This window comes from Artemia sp. Qi Xiang Cuo, chromosome 13, assembly GCF_049724085.1.
Source record: "Artemia sp. Qi Xiang Cuo chromosome 13, ASM4972408v1, whole genome shotgun sequence".
NCBI classification, from domain to species: Eukaryota; Metazoa; Arthropoda; class Branchiopoda; order Anostraca; family Artemiidae; genus Artemia; species Artemia sp. Qi Xiang Cuo.
Genome location: NC_142806.1, coordinates 11046810 through 11060928, shown reverse-complemented (window position 1 = coordinate 11060928; position 14119 = coordinate 11046810). Strand labels below are relative to the sequence as shown.

At 35.4% G+C, this 14119-nt stretch overlaps 1 protein-coding gene across 1 annotated transcript; it reads left to right on the top strand.

Annotated features, from left to right (window-relative positions):
• Window positions 1-8725: 8725 nt before the first annotated feature.
• On the top strand, window positions 8726-13831 carry Den1 (SUMO peptidase family member deneddylase 1). The gene is made up of 2 exons (XM_089098716.1): window positions 8726-8749; window positions 12543-13831. The coding sequence occupies exon 2, from the start codon at window positions 12556-12558 to the stop codon at window positions 13162-13164; it is 609 nt and encodes a 202-aa protein (XP_088954842.1). The 5' UTR covers window positions 8726-8749; window positions 12543-12555; the 3' UTR covers window positions 13165-13831.
• Window positions 13832-14119: the final 288 nt, after the last annotated feature.

Below are 14119 nucleotides of genomic sequence, written 5' to 3'. Positions count from 1 at the left end.
TACCCGAACTCTTGTTTGTAGTGATTTTTGTTCGTTTCAAGCTTGATTTGCATATTTAATTTAAGTTTTACTTGTTTTAAGATTTATTTATTAATTTATATTAATATCTATTGTATGTTTGTTTGCATTGATTGTTCATTTAATTTCTGTTCGTTTTAAGTTTCATTTATGCTTCAATAGGAATTTTTTTTTCATTTTAAGCTTAATATTCATATTCAATCTAGGCATTACTCGCTTTAAGATCTTTTTATTCATTTACATTGTTAGTTGTTGTATGTTTTTTCTATGGTTGTTTAATTAATTTCTGTTCGTTTTGGGTTTCATTTGTTCTCTATTAGTAATTTCTAGTCGTTTTTTGTTTTTATTTTAAAAGGTATTTGTATCTGCTGAGCTGAAGTTTAAAATGGCCTTTACTTTTCTTTGAAAAACTTATTTTTCGGAAATTTTTTCTTAATCAATAACATTAAAAATAACTATTGTATCAATATTTTGACTGGCGAATTCAGATGCTTCAATCTGGCCTTATTAGTAGTTTCCAAAACTCATACCTAAGGGTTAGTTACGCGGGAGGATCTTTCCATGGAGGAAGTACTCTTGGGGGAAGGGAATTTTCTATGAAGGGGGTGCCGAATTTACCAGCATTATTAAAGAAACTATCAGAAATAAAAAAAAACAAGTTTCCAACTGAAAGTAAGGAACAATTCAATTGAATTCAATTTATTAAATACTACAATGATTTCATAAATACACTTAGGCGCTAGAGGATAGCTTGATAGAGGTTCCAAGAGGATAGAGGATAGAGGTTCCAAGAGCATAGCTTGTGGAGGACTTCGTATCAACCACAAAATCCACACAAAACAGGACCAATCAGGAAAGGAAAAAAATGCAACAGTATCTCGAAAATATAACCACAATACGAGAAAATCAACAAAAATAATAAAAGCCAAAAAAAAAAACAACTGCTACACAATAACCTTAGACTTAATTTTCTCCAAACTGAAAATTTCCTGTAATTTAATTAAATAAATACATTCTTAGACCACTTTATTTTCTTTCCTCTCTGAGTTTCATTTGTAATTTAATTAAAGTCCAAACCATTAATAATAATATTTGACAATGGGTTTCTAATCTGATTCAACATAATAAGAGTAGAAAAAAGAAAAGAAAAAAACTAGATAAAGTAAACTGGAAAAAAATAGATAAAGCAAAATTAATAAACAAATAAAGAAAACAAAAATACTTCAAGCCTTAGAGAATATTTTTCTGCAAAGGGAAGAAGAGTTTTTAATAAGAGAAAGTTCACTGGGAATAGAGTTCCAAAGAGCAATTGCTCTATAAATTGGTGACTTCCGAGCTGCTGAGGATACCCTTTTAGGCAGACGAAATTGGTGAACAGAGCTCCTAAGCAAAGTGGGGCACTTACGTGTTGATGCTCGATCAAAGTAGTATATGATGTTTGGAGGAAGCAAGAAATTGAAGGCTTGATGAGCTAGTTTTGGGTTCTGCTTCTTTATAACCACATCTAAGGCATCTAGACCAGTGTCACTGCAAAGATCAGTTGTAGGATAGAGTCAGGAAAGGCGAAAAGTTGCCTTCACCACTCTATTCTGTGTTGTTTGGAGTTGCTGAAGGTAGAATAGTTAGTATTGCCGCATACAGTGCAGCAATAAGAAAGATAAGGAAGGACAAATGCATAGTAAAGAGAAAGCTTTACATCGGGAGGAAGAAATTGATTGGCACGATGAAGCATAGACACTTGACGAGAAATTATAGAATGTGTATAAGAAATATTAGTTTTGAAAGAAAGAAAACAATCAACGTGCACACCAAGAAGTTTAACACAAGAGCACTGGGGAATTATATCAGTACCATAAAAAACAAAGATTTTTGGGGAAGGTTCAGACATGTGGTATGGGGTTTGAAAATGAATAATGCTACTCTTAGAGCTATTCAACAGCATCCCGTTCTGCTCACACCTATCACGCACATTGTTGAGCAGGAGCTGAGCCTTAGCAACAGCAGAGGGCAGATCATTAGCAACCAGAAAAAAATTACTATTATCTGCAAACAAAACAGTGTGGGAATCAAGGTTGGGAGATGGAGGAAGGTCATTAATATAAATAAGAAAGAGGAGTGGTCCCAAAACTGAACCTTCATGTACCCCTTTGGAAACCAAGGCTAGATCAGAATATTTCCCATCGAAACACAAACAGTGATCTATTAGACAGGTAAGATTTAAACCATTCAAAAGCAATTCCCCGAACTCCAAGTAGAGACAGTTTTCCCACCAAGACAAAATGATCTACCATGTCGAAAGCTTTATAAAAATCAAGAAACAGTCCTAGAACACAATGACCCTTATCTAAGTTCATACGAACGAATTCTGTAACGTCAATTAGAGCACATGCAGTAGAGAATTTAGGCCGGAAGCCATACTGGTGATCAGACAGAACAGAACCGCTTCCAGTTGAAGCACCAGTAGGCAGGAACGAAAAAAGCCTCTTCTGGACAACTTTTTCAAGTAATTTAGAGAAAATTGGGAGAAGGGATATAGGTCTATATTTCGAAACTAAGTTGGGGTCACCCTTCTTAAAAAGAGTGATTACTTTTACTATTTTAAATGAATCTGTAAAAACCTTTTGAAATAGATTGATTAAAAATATGTGCAAGAGGTTCAACAACATAAGAAAAAACAAACTAAAGCACATGGCTTTTTAGTCCAAGCAAATCAGCTGTGTTAATACTGCTTAAAGAAGAAGTAAAATCACAGATCTCTATGCTTGAACAATGAGTTAGAAAAATACTTCTCTCAGCTGGTGATGATTTACTTGGTTTAGGAAAGGAGGGGGTCTTAACAGTTGGTAGGGTGGTAAATTAAGAGTTGAAGGCATTGGGTACAGCAGCTTTTTCAATAGTTGAACTATCTGCATTCTTGAAGGCGGTAGGCTGTTTCATTGATTGTTTCCTACGAGATAAAGCTTCATTAACAACACTCCAGACTTTCTGTAAATTACCATTGCATTCCTGAATTTTCAAAAAAAAATTCTTATTAGCTAGTCTAATTGTTGATGTTAATACATTCTTATAATGCTTATACTCTGATAAATCATCAGGATCAAGGCTTTTGCAAGCCAGCTTGAAAAGCACTGACTTCTGCATTGTTGATTTCAAAAGACTAGGAGACATCCAAGGCATCCTGGGTTTATATTTACAAGTGGAAATTTTTTTTCAATTAGTGTTTGCAGCCGACTCATTAATGAGGCTGATGCCCAATTAACATCTTCAGGATTCATTACTGAACACCAATCACTAGCACTTAGATCAGACTTAAGGTCATGAACATTGCTCTGACTATAAGTTCTTGTATAAGACTCACCTTCGGCACCTCTTGGCTCAGCATTTTTATTTTGGGAACAGAACAATAAATTGGAAAATGGTCAGAGAGATCAGAGAAATTAATACCAGAGGAAAATTTAGTATCATTTTTAGAAGACAGAAAAATGTTGTCAATCAGAGTTGTAGAAGATCTAACTGGACCAACACGAGTAGGAAAGAAAATGCAAGGAAGAAGGCGAGAGGAAGAAATAGATTAAAAAAAACGGTCAGACTCAAAATCGCACCCAATTTTCAATAAATTGGAGTTAAAGTCTCCAAGCATAAAAACATTTCTTGAAGCAAGCTTATCAACTGAGTACATTTCATCAATTAATTCAGAAAATTTTTCTGTTGGGAAAGGTGAAGGCTTATAAAATAAACAAATAGTGTCACAACTTACTGTATCACCTGACAGGTCAACAACCGAAGCATACACACTTCTATTATTTACAACTGGATCAAAAATCTTCTCAAGGTCTGAACGTCTCACAACATTAAGATTACTTCTGACAAAAAGGAATATACCACCAGAACACTTAGTTAGAGATCTAGTTGAGTGGTATGCAGTAAAACTTAGTATGGCATATACAGACATATCATCACTTGAAGACAGCCAGGTCTCTGTGAGACCTACTACATAATAAGGGGTAATTAATACAACCAATATATTGCAGAACATTATTCCATTTGTACCTTAAACCTTGCACATTCAAAGTAAACACATTAAAGTTTTTAACAGAAGACATTGAGGGCAGCACTTTTTTCAAAATAATGTTGATAAAAATGGTAACAAGAATCAGATATATGAAGAGATTTTAACAGAGGATCATTTTCACTATCATCACTAGAAACAAAAGGTGAATCAAAGCACACTGAATCAAGAGAAAGTTTAGTTAGGAAAGAAAAAGAATCTTGAGTATCATCCTTGAGAATCTTGAGTATCATCCGTAGAGTATCATCAGTAGAATCAAAGAAAAAGATAATGAGTATTTTCATTATCCAATATTAGGAAAAGTGGTGAAACAGATAAAGCTAAATTAGCGTGGACAGGAAGAATGTAGTATGGAAAATAAGTTATAAAAACAAACTGCATGCAATAATTTTGATTAAAAGGTAAAAAACACAAGCCAAAAAAAAAAGAAAAAAAAAAAAAAAAAGGTAAAATGACCACACCAGATCCTTTCAGCTCCTTTTTATTTTTGAGTAGCAAGAATCGTACTCTCAGGTTGCAGAACACAATAATAACTGGTCGATTTTTATTACCAACTCGTTTTCCAATACGTTTCACAAACACAATGTCACTGTTCAAAAGACTAATGCAAGGAAACCTATCTTGGCAAAGTGACAAAAACTTAGGTTCAGTGTTGTCAAATGTAGTATCTTCAAGTAATCCAAACACAATGAGTTGATTTTTTAATTCTTGCTGCTTAAGTTGATCAGTTTGAGCAGCAACATGATCAGCAAGGTTTTTTTTCAATGTCTGTAATTTTACCAGAAAAGTCCAATTCTTGAAGCTGTGAACTGACCATCTGTTTAATGTCTTCCTGGATGGAGCTTGACATCAGGTCTTTTACTGCCAAATTAAGGTCAACTTTGTCACCTTTCTTAGGCAGACCAAGGGATTGAACTTGTGACTGAATACTCTTTGTAACAGTATTAAGCAGGGATTTAAAGACATTTTCTTCAATGAACTTTGCAATCTTCTTCAAATTAGTAATATCTGTCTGAATCTCAGGAGTAGCAATGGGAGGATTACTTGGGTTAGCAGGCCTAGAAGTAGCAGTAGCAGCAGCAGATTGGCTCCTGGTAGACATTTCAAAGAAGCAATATGAGCAAAGCACAGCTGAATACAGAAACCAAGCAAAAAGCAGGAAGCAAGCAGATACTAAGTAGCAACAGGATTGGCGGAAATTAGTAGAAAATGGGAAATAATTTTACCCTTATAGTCCCCTCTTTGCCGTAGGGGTATCGTTGGATATGCTTGTCAGTTGTTATAGGGACAACTGATGGACCCACTGGTGCTAGTGGTTTGTGTTTCTTGATAAAAACCAATGAGATAAAGTTCAGCACATAAGTCTCGAATTTTGAATTGAAACCAGAATTGAAACTTCATAATGTTGCTCAGAATTGAGCAACATTAAAACTTAAAACGAACAGAAATTATTACGTATGTGAGGGGGTTTGTCCCCTAGTCAATACTTCGCTCTTTACGCTAAAGTTTGTTGAGTACTTTCAAAAGAGCTATCTATTCTAATTAAATAGCCTTTGTGATTCAGGGGTCGTTCTTAAAGAATTGGAACAAAATTTGAACTTTAGTGAGGTATTGACTAGGAGGCGAACCCCCTCATATACGTAATGATTTCTGTTCTTTTTAATTTAATCTTGCTCCTTACTTTTAGTTGAAAAAAACTTGTTTTTTTTATTTAAGCTAGATATATAGGCTTTTCATTCAATACTCTTTTTTTAAATATAAAAATCAATACTGTTACAATTGTGTCCAGCCCCCCGCCCCCTAACGCCTGAATATAACTTTATGCTGTCTGCGAAAGTTGGCTGATTTTGTTAATGTGTATTATCCATGCATACATTGTCAAGACCAAGCTTGCATTTTGTTGGACACTGTTTCCTTATTTTTTAACACTGTCTCTTGTGTTTCTCATTGTAGCCTACTACCTATCAAAATTTTGCTCCCCAGCGCGGATCAAAGTGACTACACCCCAGTTAAGATCAAAACTATTGCAAAGCCTAAAGAATTTTTTTTAATTGTATAATTTTCGACTTAACACCTTTAAATTAAGTGTTGTTTTCTTAGACCACACTGCCGTTCTAAGACGAACAAATAAACTTTCAAATGGGGATAAATCCATTTATTTAGACAGTGAAAAAACAGGCACAAAAGTCCAGATATTTCGGTCACATATACAGTGACCGTCTTCAGTAGAAATACTAAAATAATAAAATTGAAACTAGCATATTTATATGAAAGAAAATAAATAACTTATCGGGTCATTCACAAAATAATAATCCAGTGAATAATCCGGAAGTTTATTATTTTGTGAATGACCCGATAAGTTATTTATTTTCTTTCATATAAATATCCTAGTTTCAATTTTATTATTTTAGTATTTCTACTGAAGACGGTCGCTGTATATGTGACCGAAATATCTGGACTTTTGTACCTGTCTTTTCACTGTCTAAATAAATGGATTTATCCCCATTTGAAAGTTTGTTTGTTCGTCTTAGAACGGCAGTTTGGTATAAGAAAAAAACACCTAATTTGAAGGTGTTGTGTAGAAAATACGTCGTATATATGGGGAAATGAGACCAACCCAGTAAACATCTAAAAACTCAACATTTCGTTTGCAATTAGAAGACACGGAAGGCTTTACCACTTTCATTGGAAATTTGTGAAAATTGGAAATTGAAAAATGGGCAAGATTAAAGAAGAAAATTTAAATCCGGAACTTTAAATGAACTTTGTCAATGAACTCTCTTTGAAAATAATCCAGTGAATAATCCGGAAGTTCATTATTTTGTGAATGAACCGATAAGTTATTTATTTTCTTTCATATAAATATGCTAGTTTCAATTTTATTATTTTAGTATTTCTACTGAAGATGGTCGCTGTATATGTGACCGAAATATCTGGACTTTTGTACCTGTTTTTTCACTGTCTAAATAAATGGATTTATCCCCATTTGAAAGTTTATTTGTTCGTAATTGTATAATAGTATTGAAGTTGATGTTTATGAAAAAAAATTGACCACTTAATTCTATTAAACAGGACTACTCCCATTGTGTAGTTTATGGATGGATGCGTTTGGGTAAAAAAAAAGTTAAAAAAAACTTAAAAAAAAATTGGGGGAGGGAACCAAAAAGTTGGAGGGGAGGGGTTCCCCTTGGAGTTTGGGGATAGGGGAGCTTTGGGGGTTGAAGTCCCTGGTGGTTAGGGTTATTGGTGCTTAAGATCCTCGACTATTCATACTCATATAAACCTCACTATTTCATTTGTAAGGACTTCTATAGATTGTTCTGAATTTTTTTATTAAAATTCTTTTCTTGCCATCTTCATCTCTCTTAGTATCTACATTTTAGTATGCTATAACGTTAGACCCTATTTTAAATTGACAACACTGATCAAACGCCACTTGTGTATTATACAGAACACATCGAAGAAGTAAAGCTAGGTCAACTCACAAGGTCATTCTATCATCGTTAACCATTTTCATAGATTGATGTTGTTCCAAATTTATAACAAATTGCCTGAGTCGACAAGCCCTTTGGGGTTACCTTAACTGCTAATCAGTTTAACCCTTTTTCTCCAGCTTCATACAATCCGATCATTAATTAGAATCATTCACATCCCTATTATTCAATCAAAAATTAATATCATTCATACAGTCCAATTCGCAACTGCTATACCCTTTTTGCAAATAGAGTTAGCTTTTACGCAAAATGATATAAAGCAATATGCCAATCAATCAATTCTGAGTGTAGCATCCTATTCTTTAATTAGCAGCGACACATTCCTAACAAACTAGTCTTGACTAAAGGCAATTGTCCAAAAAATCAGAAACCAGTCTGATTGCATTACACAATCTCGTGATACTCACTCTCTTTGAAAAGGTGTAGAGCATCAAGCAAATAGCACTGTGACTCCTAGGGCATCAAGCAAATAGCATGGTAAGGAACATAATCTAGGCATTTCCATATGACATTGCGAGGGGATACTCACTCTCTTTGAAAAGGTGTAGAGCTTCCATAGAAGTATTACCTATATGAGAGGGGATACTCAGTCTCTTTAAAAGGTGTAGAGGGCCCTAGGGGATGACCTAGATAAAGTTCATTCAACCTGATACGCTTCAGTGCTTCCTAGTGCTGCTATAGAAGTATAATAGAGAATGACCTTGATAAAGTTCGTTCAACCTCAAGAGTGCCCTAGGTAATGACCTAGATAAAGTTCATTCAACTTGATACGTTTCGGTGGTTCCTATGCCTCAACCAAAATATAACCTCAATCTAGATAAAGTTCGTTCAACCTCAAGAGTGCCCTAGGTAATGACCTAGATAAAGTTCATTCAACTTGATACGTTTCAGTGGTTCTTATGCCTCAAGTAAAATATAACCTCAATAGAGAATGACCTAAATTAAGGTTGTTAAACCTCAAGAGTGCTCAAGGGAATGGCCTTGATGAAGTTCATTCAGCTTGATACGCTTCACTGGTTCCAGTACGTCCTGGCAAAGTAGAACCTCAATAGAGAATGACCTAGATAAAGTTTGTTCAACCTCAAGAGGGCCCTGGGGGATGACCTAGATAAAGTGCATTCAACCTGATACGCTTCAGTGGTTCCTATGGCCTCTATAGAAATGGAAGGTAACATACTACTGTCATGCACAGAAATGCATCCATCCTTAAGCTAAAATACTACACCGATTAAGATAGGTTTTGACTTGTTAGAAAAACTTTTATTTGTTTCTTTCACTAAGTGTTAAATGTATGCTTAAAAAATTATGTAAAGCTATGCTATGCTAACGTAGCCTGGGAACAATTAATGCTAGTTTCTGTATCTTAAAGCTTACCATTTTTCACTTCAAAACTGTTTGAACAGGGATACCACCAGATGGCTAATTTGACAGTGTATATATATCCAAATCTTTAAATTAGCCAACCGGCCAACCAGTATTTTAAGCCTAGGAGTCCAGCTGGAAAAAAGAAACATATTAAGAAAACAATTCTTACTCAATAATTTGTAGAATCACCCTAGTTAACTCATTTTGCAGGGGGAGAGCCTTAATCTTCACTTCTTTGCTTGTTTTTCCAGTTTTTCTAAGAAATCCATGATTTTCTTAGAGCCTATATATTCACAGAATATATACCCCCACCCCCCTAATGTGTTATTATAAATACAGAATTGCATCCTGCATCTAAATATAACATCCATTTGCATCACAAATGAAAAGTACTAATATATTAGCCATGTGGTGGATGTCTGTTTGAACATGGAGAAATGCCGTAAGCATGATTTCTGTCGCAACTGATCAACCATTAAGCGAAATGAAAGTACCATTGTGTCAGTAGGCACGTATTCTAGAATCTATTCCATAGAGTAGTGGTTTGTTTAAACCCCTTAAATAGGACAAATTATAGGGGAACATGGTTAAACTCAAAGGGGCACTAATTGGGGAGGGGGAGGGGTGGATTGCACGGGCGCCCATATGGGGGGGGCTCCCGCCCCCACCCCTCTGTCTGAATGATGCTGCCTTATTTTTATATTTTTGTTCTGAGATTTCTATTATATAGCATTAAAAGTGCCAATTAGATGATGTTTGCCCCCCTGGAATTCAGCTTATGGGCGCCCATGGTGGATTGTGAAAAATGCTTTTTTTTTATTGTCGTGATTTGATCAAAACTTTGCGGAAAGCTGTACTGTGTTCCATTACTTGTCCGGATAAGTAGGATTACTAATCCAGGTGTTCCATGAGGGTGGACGTGACGTCAGAGGTTAGTGGGATAAGTAATTCAACGCTCAGGATTACTTGTCCGTGGAAAATTTTTGAAAAAAAAATCCTCGTGTTTTGTTTTCAATATAAAAAAGAAAAATTATTTGCCTTCTTACATTAACAATTAACATTTTTGTTAATTGTTACGCCCTAGAAACTCTTAAAAATGTTAGCAAGGGACTTACCTAGGCTGCCTACCTATCTGGGCAGCAGAAAGCCGTTGAAGCTTCACCCACATTGATCTATCATCCCAATGCACGAATAAACCCTTATAGCGAAACAGGAGGGGAAGGGCAGAGGATACTAAAAACGTGCAATTATGCTTGAAAAACTCGGGGTATTGGAATTAAATAATTTAAAACGCTGAAATAATTTTTTTTCAAGAAGTATTTTATAGTTTTACTCTTTAGCTTGTTTTGCCGCCCTTCCGAGTATGTCGCCCAGGACGCTTGTTCCCTCCAGCCCCATTATATGTAGCTCTGAATGTACATCATGGAAATGCTGTTCCAAAAAAGATTGAAAGTGCTGTTCCACTGACAATCAGAATTATAGGGGGTTATTTGCAACAATCCATGTCTTAAAGACAAAAAAGTGTCAGTCGCAAAAAACAATGGAAAGTAGTTAGTGAAATTTATTGTGGCCAAAAAAGCAGGGTGTTTAAAAATTGACTATGCTTCCACTGTTAGAATTAATTTTCGTTATAAACTAGCAACATTAATTGATGTCAGTCATGATTTGGAAATATTTCAAAATGCTAAATCATCTTTGAAGCTATGGATTATATAATAAAAAAAATAGAAATTTAAAGCTTTATTAAAGTCCTGAACGCAATAAGATGAATTCAGAAATACAAATTACTAGCCAGAGACTTTCCGGTAGCAGGGTAGATTTGCTTACCAATTCAAGTTTATGGTTAGTAATCCTGAATCTGGTTTTTCAGGGGAAAAGGCTTCAGTATTTACAACTTTTAAGGCCTCTGAAGATGTTAGCCTTTTTCTTATTGCTCTTTACCATGAATACGTTTTCTTTTATTGAAAAGAAACACCTGTAGAGTTATTCATTAGTATATTATTTGATTTATCTTATTGGGACTTTTGAATGCAATTAGTATGCTAGTTATTCTTTAATGGTTTTTGACTCAGTGTTTTTTCATCAAATTACTTATATGCTAAGTTAATTAAAGAATAGCAGTAGGTGACTTAATTTGATTGCCTTGACAAAAAAATAAAGCTTTTTGTGAAAAGTTTATAGTATTTGTAGCTGATTATAATATTTTATTCAGCAGCTTGTCAGTAAGCCCAAGGCTGTACCCAGAGTGGGGTTAGGGGGGTTTGAATCCCCCCCTGAAATGTTTTTTTGACTCGTAAAAACGTAACAAAAATGGATATAAACAAATTTTGTAAGCTGTTTTTTTTTAGTTTTTTTGTTAACCCCCCCCCCCTGAAAAAAATCTGAGTAAAATCCTCTCTGAAAAAAATCCTGGGTACGGCCTTAGCCGCGTTTTCAGGCTCAGCGGGTTCGAACACGGGTTGTTCTCGTCTAGTTTCAAGTTTCTAGTTTTTCGTCAGGTTTTTGCGGGTTCGAAGTTTCAACCCCGTGTTTGATACACTAGATGCACTGATTCACAACGCTTAATGCACTAGACGAGAACAACCCGCGTTTGAACCTGCTGATCCGCGAACAACCCGTCTTTAAACACGGGTTGTTCGTGTCTAGTGCATCAAGCGTTGTGCAGCAGTGCATCTAGTGCATCAAACACGGGGTCGAAGCTTCGAACCCGCTGAAACTAGACAAAACTAGACGAAAAACTAGAAACTTGAAACTAGACGAGAACAACCCGTGTTCGAACCCGCTGAGCCTGAAAACGCGGCTCTTGTGTAAGCCCATAGAGAAACAGAGAGATAACTGTTTTAGGCTGCATTTCTATTTTAAAAAATGTCCTTCAATACCAACGGCTTTTACTCTGTGACGTATTTTTATAAACTGTCACATTACTTCATATTTCTGGGGAGACAAATAACCCAAGCTGAATAAGGCCTTTCCTCTATGTATCAGTTATATTTCTATTAGGGGGTGTAATTTAATCCTTCCTCGAGATTTTTTTGCCCCCCCCCTTGGATTTTCAAAATTCCTTCTTTATTTTGTTATTCTCTTTAAAAATTGGGGTTTTGGTATCTCACTAATACAATTGGAAAAAAAATGCCTACCCCCATCTCGAAGAATTTTGATAGAACACTACCAATCCTTGAGATTTAAAATTACGTTCTACCCTAATTTTTCGGGAATTGACACCACTGGACCTGTGACTATTAAAAGCAAGTAAAAAGAAATCTGTTTGGGTGTGAAGTTTCTAGCCAGTAAATAAAAAAGTTTTCCAGTTGCAGCATTGTTGACAATCATTGTCTTTTCTCTATGATAAGAGCCTAACCAATAGGATTTTCCTTCTTTTTTTCACCAATATAATTGGCTAATATCTGTACCTCTTTTGTCTGAAAACAATCCTGTTATGACAATGTTATCTGAGGCCATCTTATCCATTGATTATATCCTTAATATAAAGTTTGTAGATTTCTGACCGTCATAAAAGAGTTCATGCTACGGCTTTTTATACCTATCGTCAGACAGGCTGTTCTGCTTTTATTTGATATTAGTTTTTCTGTTTTCAGACATGAAGGAATCATGAAGCAAGACTTAAGCTACAAAAATAGTTTACTAATCAAGGATGACTTCAAACTTCTAGATGATGGCCAATGGCTAAATGACAAATTAATTGGTTTTGCCTTTGAATATATTGAAGATGCTTACCCAAATTGTTTACTGGTTGGTCCAGAGGTTACTCAGTTGTTAAACTTGGGTTCTCCTGAAGATGTCAGCTCTGTTTTGTCTTCTTTAAATGCTGGTGAAAAAGATATAATCCTATTCCCCTTGAACGATTGTACAACACCCACGCAAATAGGTGGTAGTCACTGGAGCCTATTGGTCTTTGATGTAAAAGCAGGGCAGTGTTTCCATTTAGATTCGTCACATGGTATGAACTTTGAAACTGCCGCCAGATTTTGTAAAAAAGTATCTTTGCCTTGTATTACTATGTCTAGTGTTAAGAGTATTAGGTGTGTACAACAAGAAAATGGGTATGATTGTGGTATTCACGTAATTTGCAATGCTGATCATATACTCAACAATTATTCAAAAGGAGTACCTCTGTTTGAGACATTAGGCAATATAACTAGCTATAAGCACAAAAGGAAAGAGATGAAAACTCTAATTCTGAAATTACTCAGCAATTAAGATTACTTTATGATATTAAATGTTTCTGACATATGTTTAGTATGAGTTTTTGTGGTTGAGATTATAGGCGTGACTTGTTAGAGCTTTAGGGGAGGGAAGGGTCAGAGATTATAGGCGTGGCTTGTTAGAGCTTTAGGGGAGGGAAGGATCAGAGATTATAGGCGTGGCTTGTTAGAGCTCTAGGGGAGGGAAGGATCAGAGATTATAGGCGTGGCTTGTTAGAGCTTTAGGGGAGGGAAGGGTCAGAGATTATAGCCGTGGCTTGTTAGAACTTTAGGGAAGGGGAGGTTCAGAGATTATAGGCGTGGCTTGTTAGAGCTTTAGGGGAAGGAAGGATCAGAGAAGTTTGAAAGAAATAAAAACATCGTCAAGTAAAAAATCAGTTCCATTACTTATCTGCCACGCATCTTACAATATGAATACCACTGATACCACATTTTTGACCACTATTATTCTTAGGCTCGTACGCATGAGCTTGATTTTGAGGGTGCACAGAATTTTGGAGAAGGGGGGGGTCATAAAAAAGGGAAATATAACAACAGACCCCCCCCCCCCATGTACCTGCTGATAATTTTGAAAACCACAAACTCATCAGTATGTGTTATATAATCAGTAGTAAATAATTGTTAATATAGAATAAAAATAGCTTATAAAAATAAGTTAGACCCTTTTTAATGTACTGGCTGTAGGACCATCTACAATGAGGTATTACTAATACCGAAAGTTAACTAGTGCTTATTGAAGCCAGTCCTATTTTTCATGGGATTTTTTGATTAGTTGAAAAATTCTATGGAAATCTTGGATTAGCTAAAATTAGGTCTATTTGAATCTAAGCATTAATAAAATCGCATTGTGAATGGGACTTTCTTCAAAATTTTTCAGATGTCAGCCATTTACTACAATAGCTAAACTACTGTATAGTAAACACTAAGAGAAAGGGGGAAAAGAAAAAAAA

What these genes read in the sequence shown, in the direction of transcription:
- Den1 (XM_089098716.1), top strand. Translation starts at nt 12,556, where the DNA reads ATGAAGCAAGACTTAAGCTACAAAAATAGTTTACTAATCAAGGATGAC.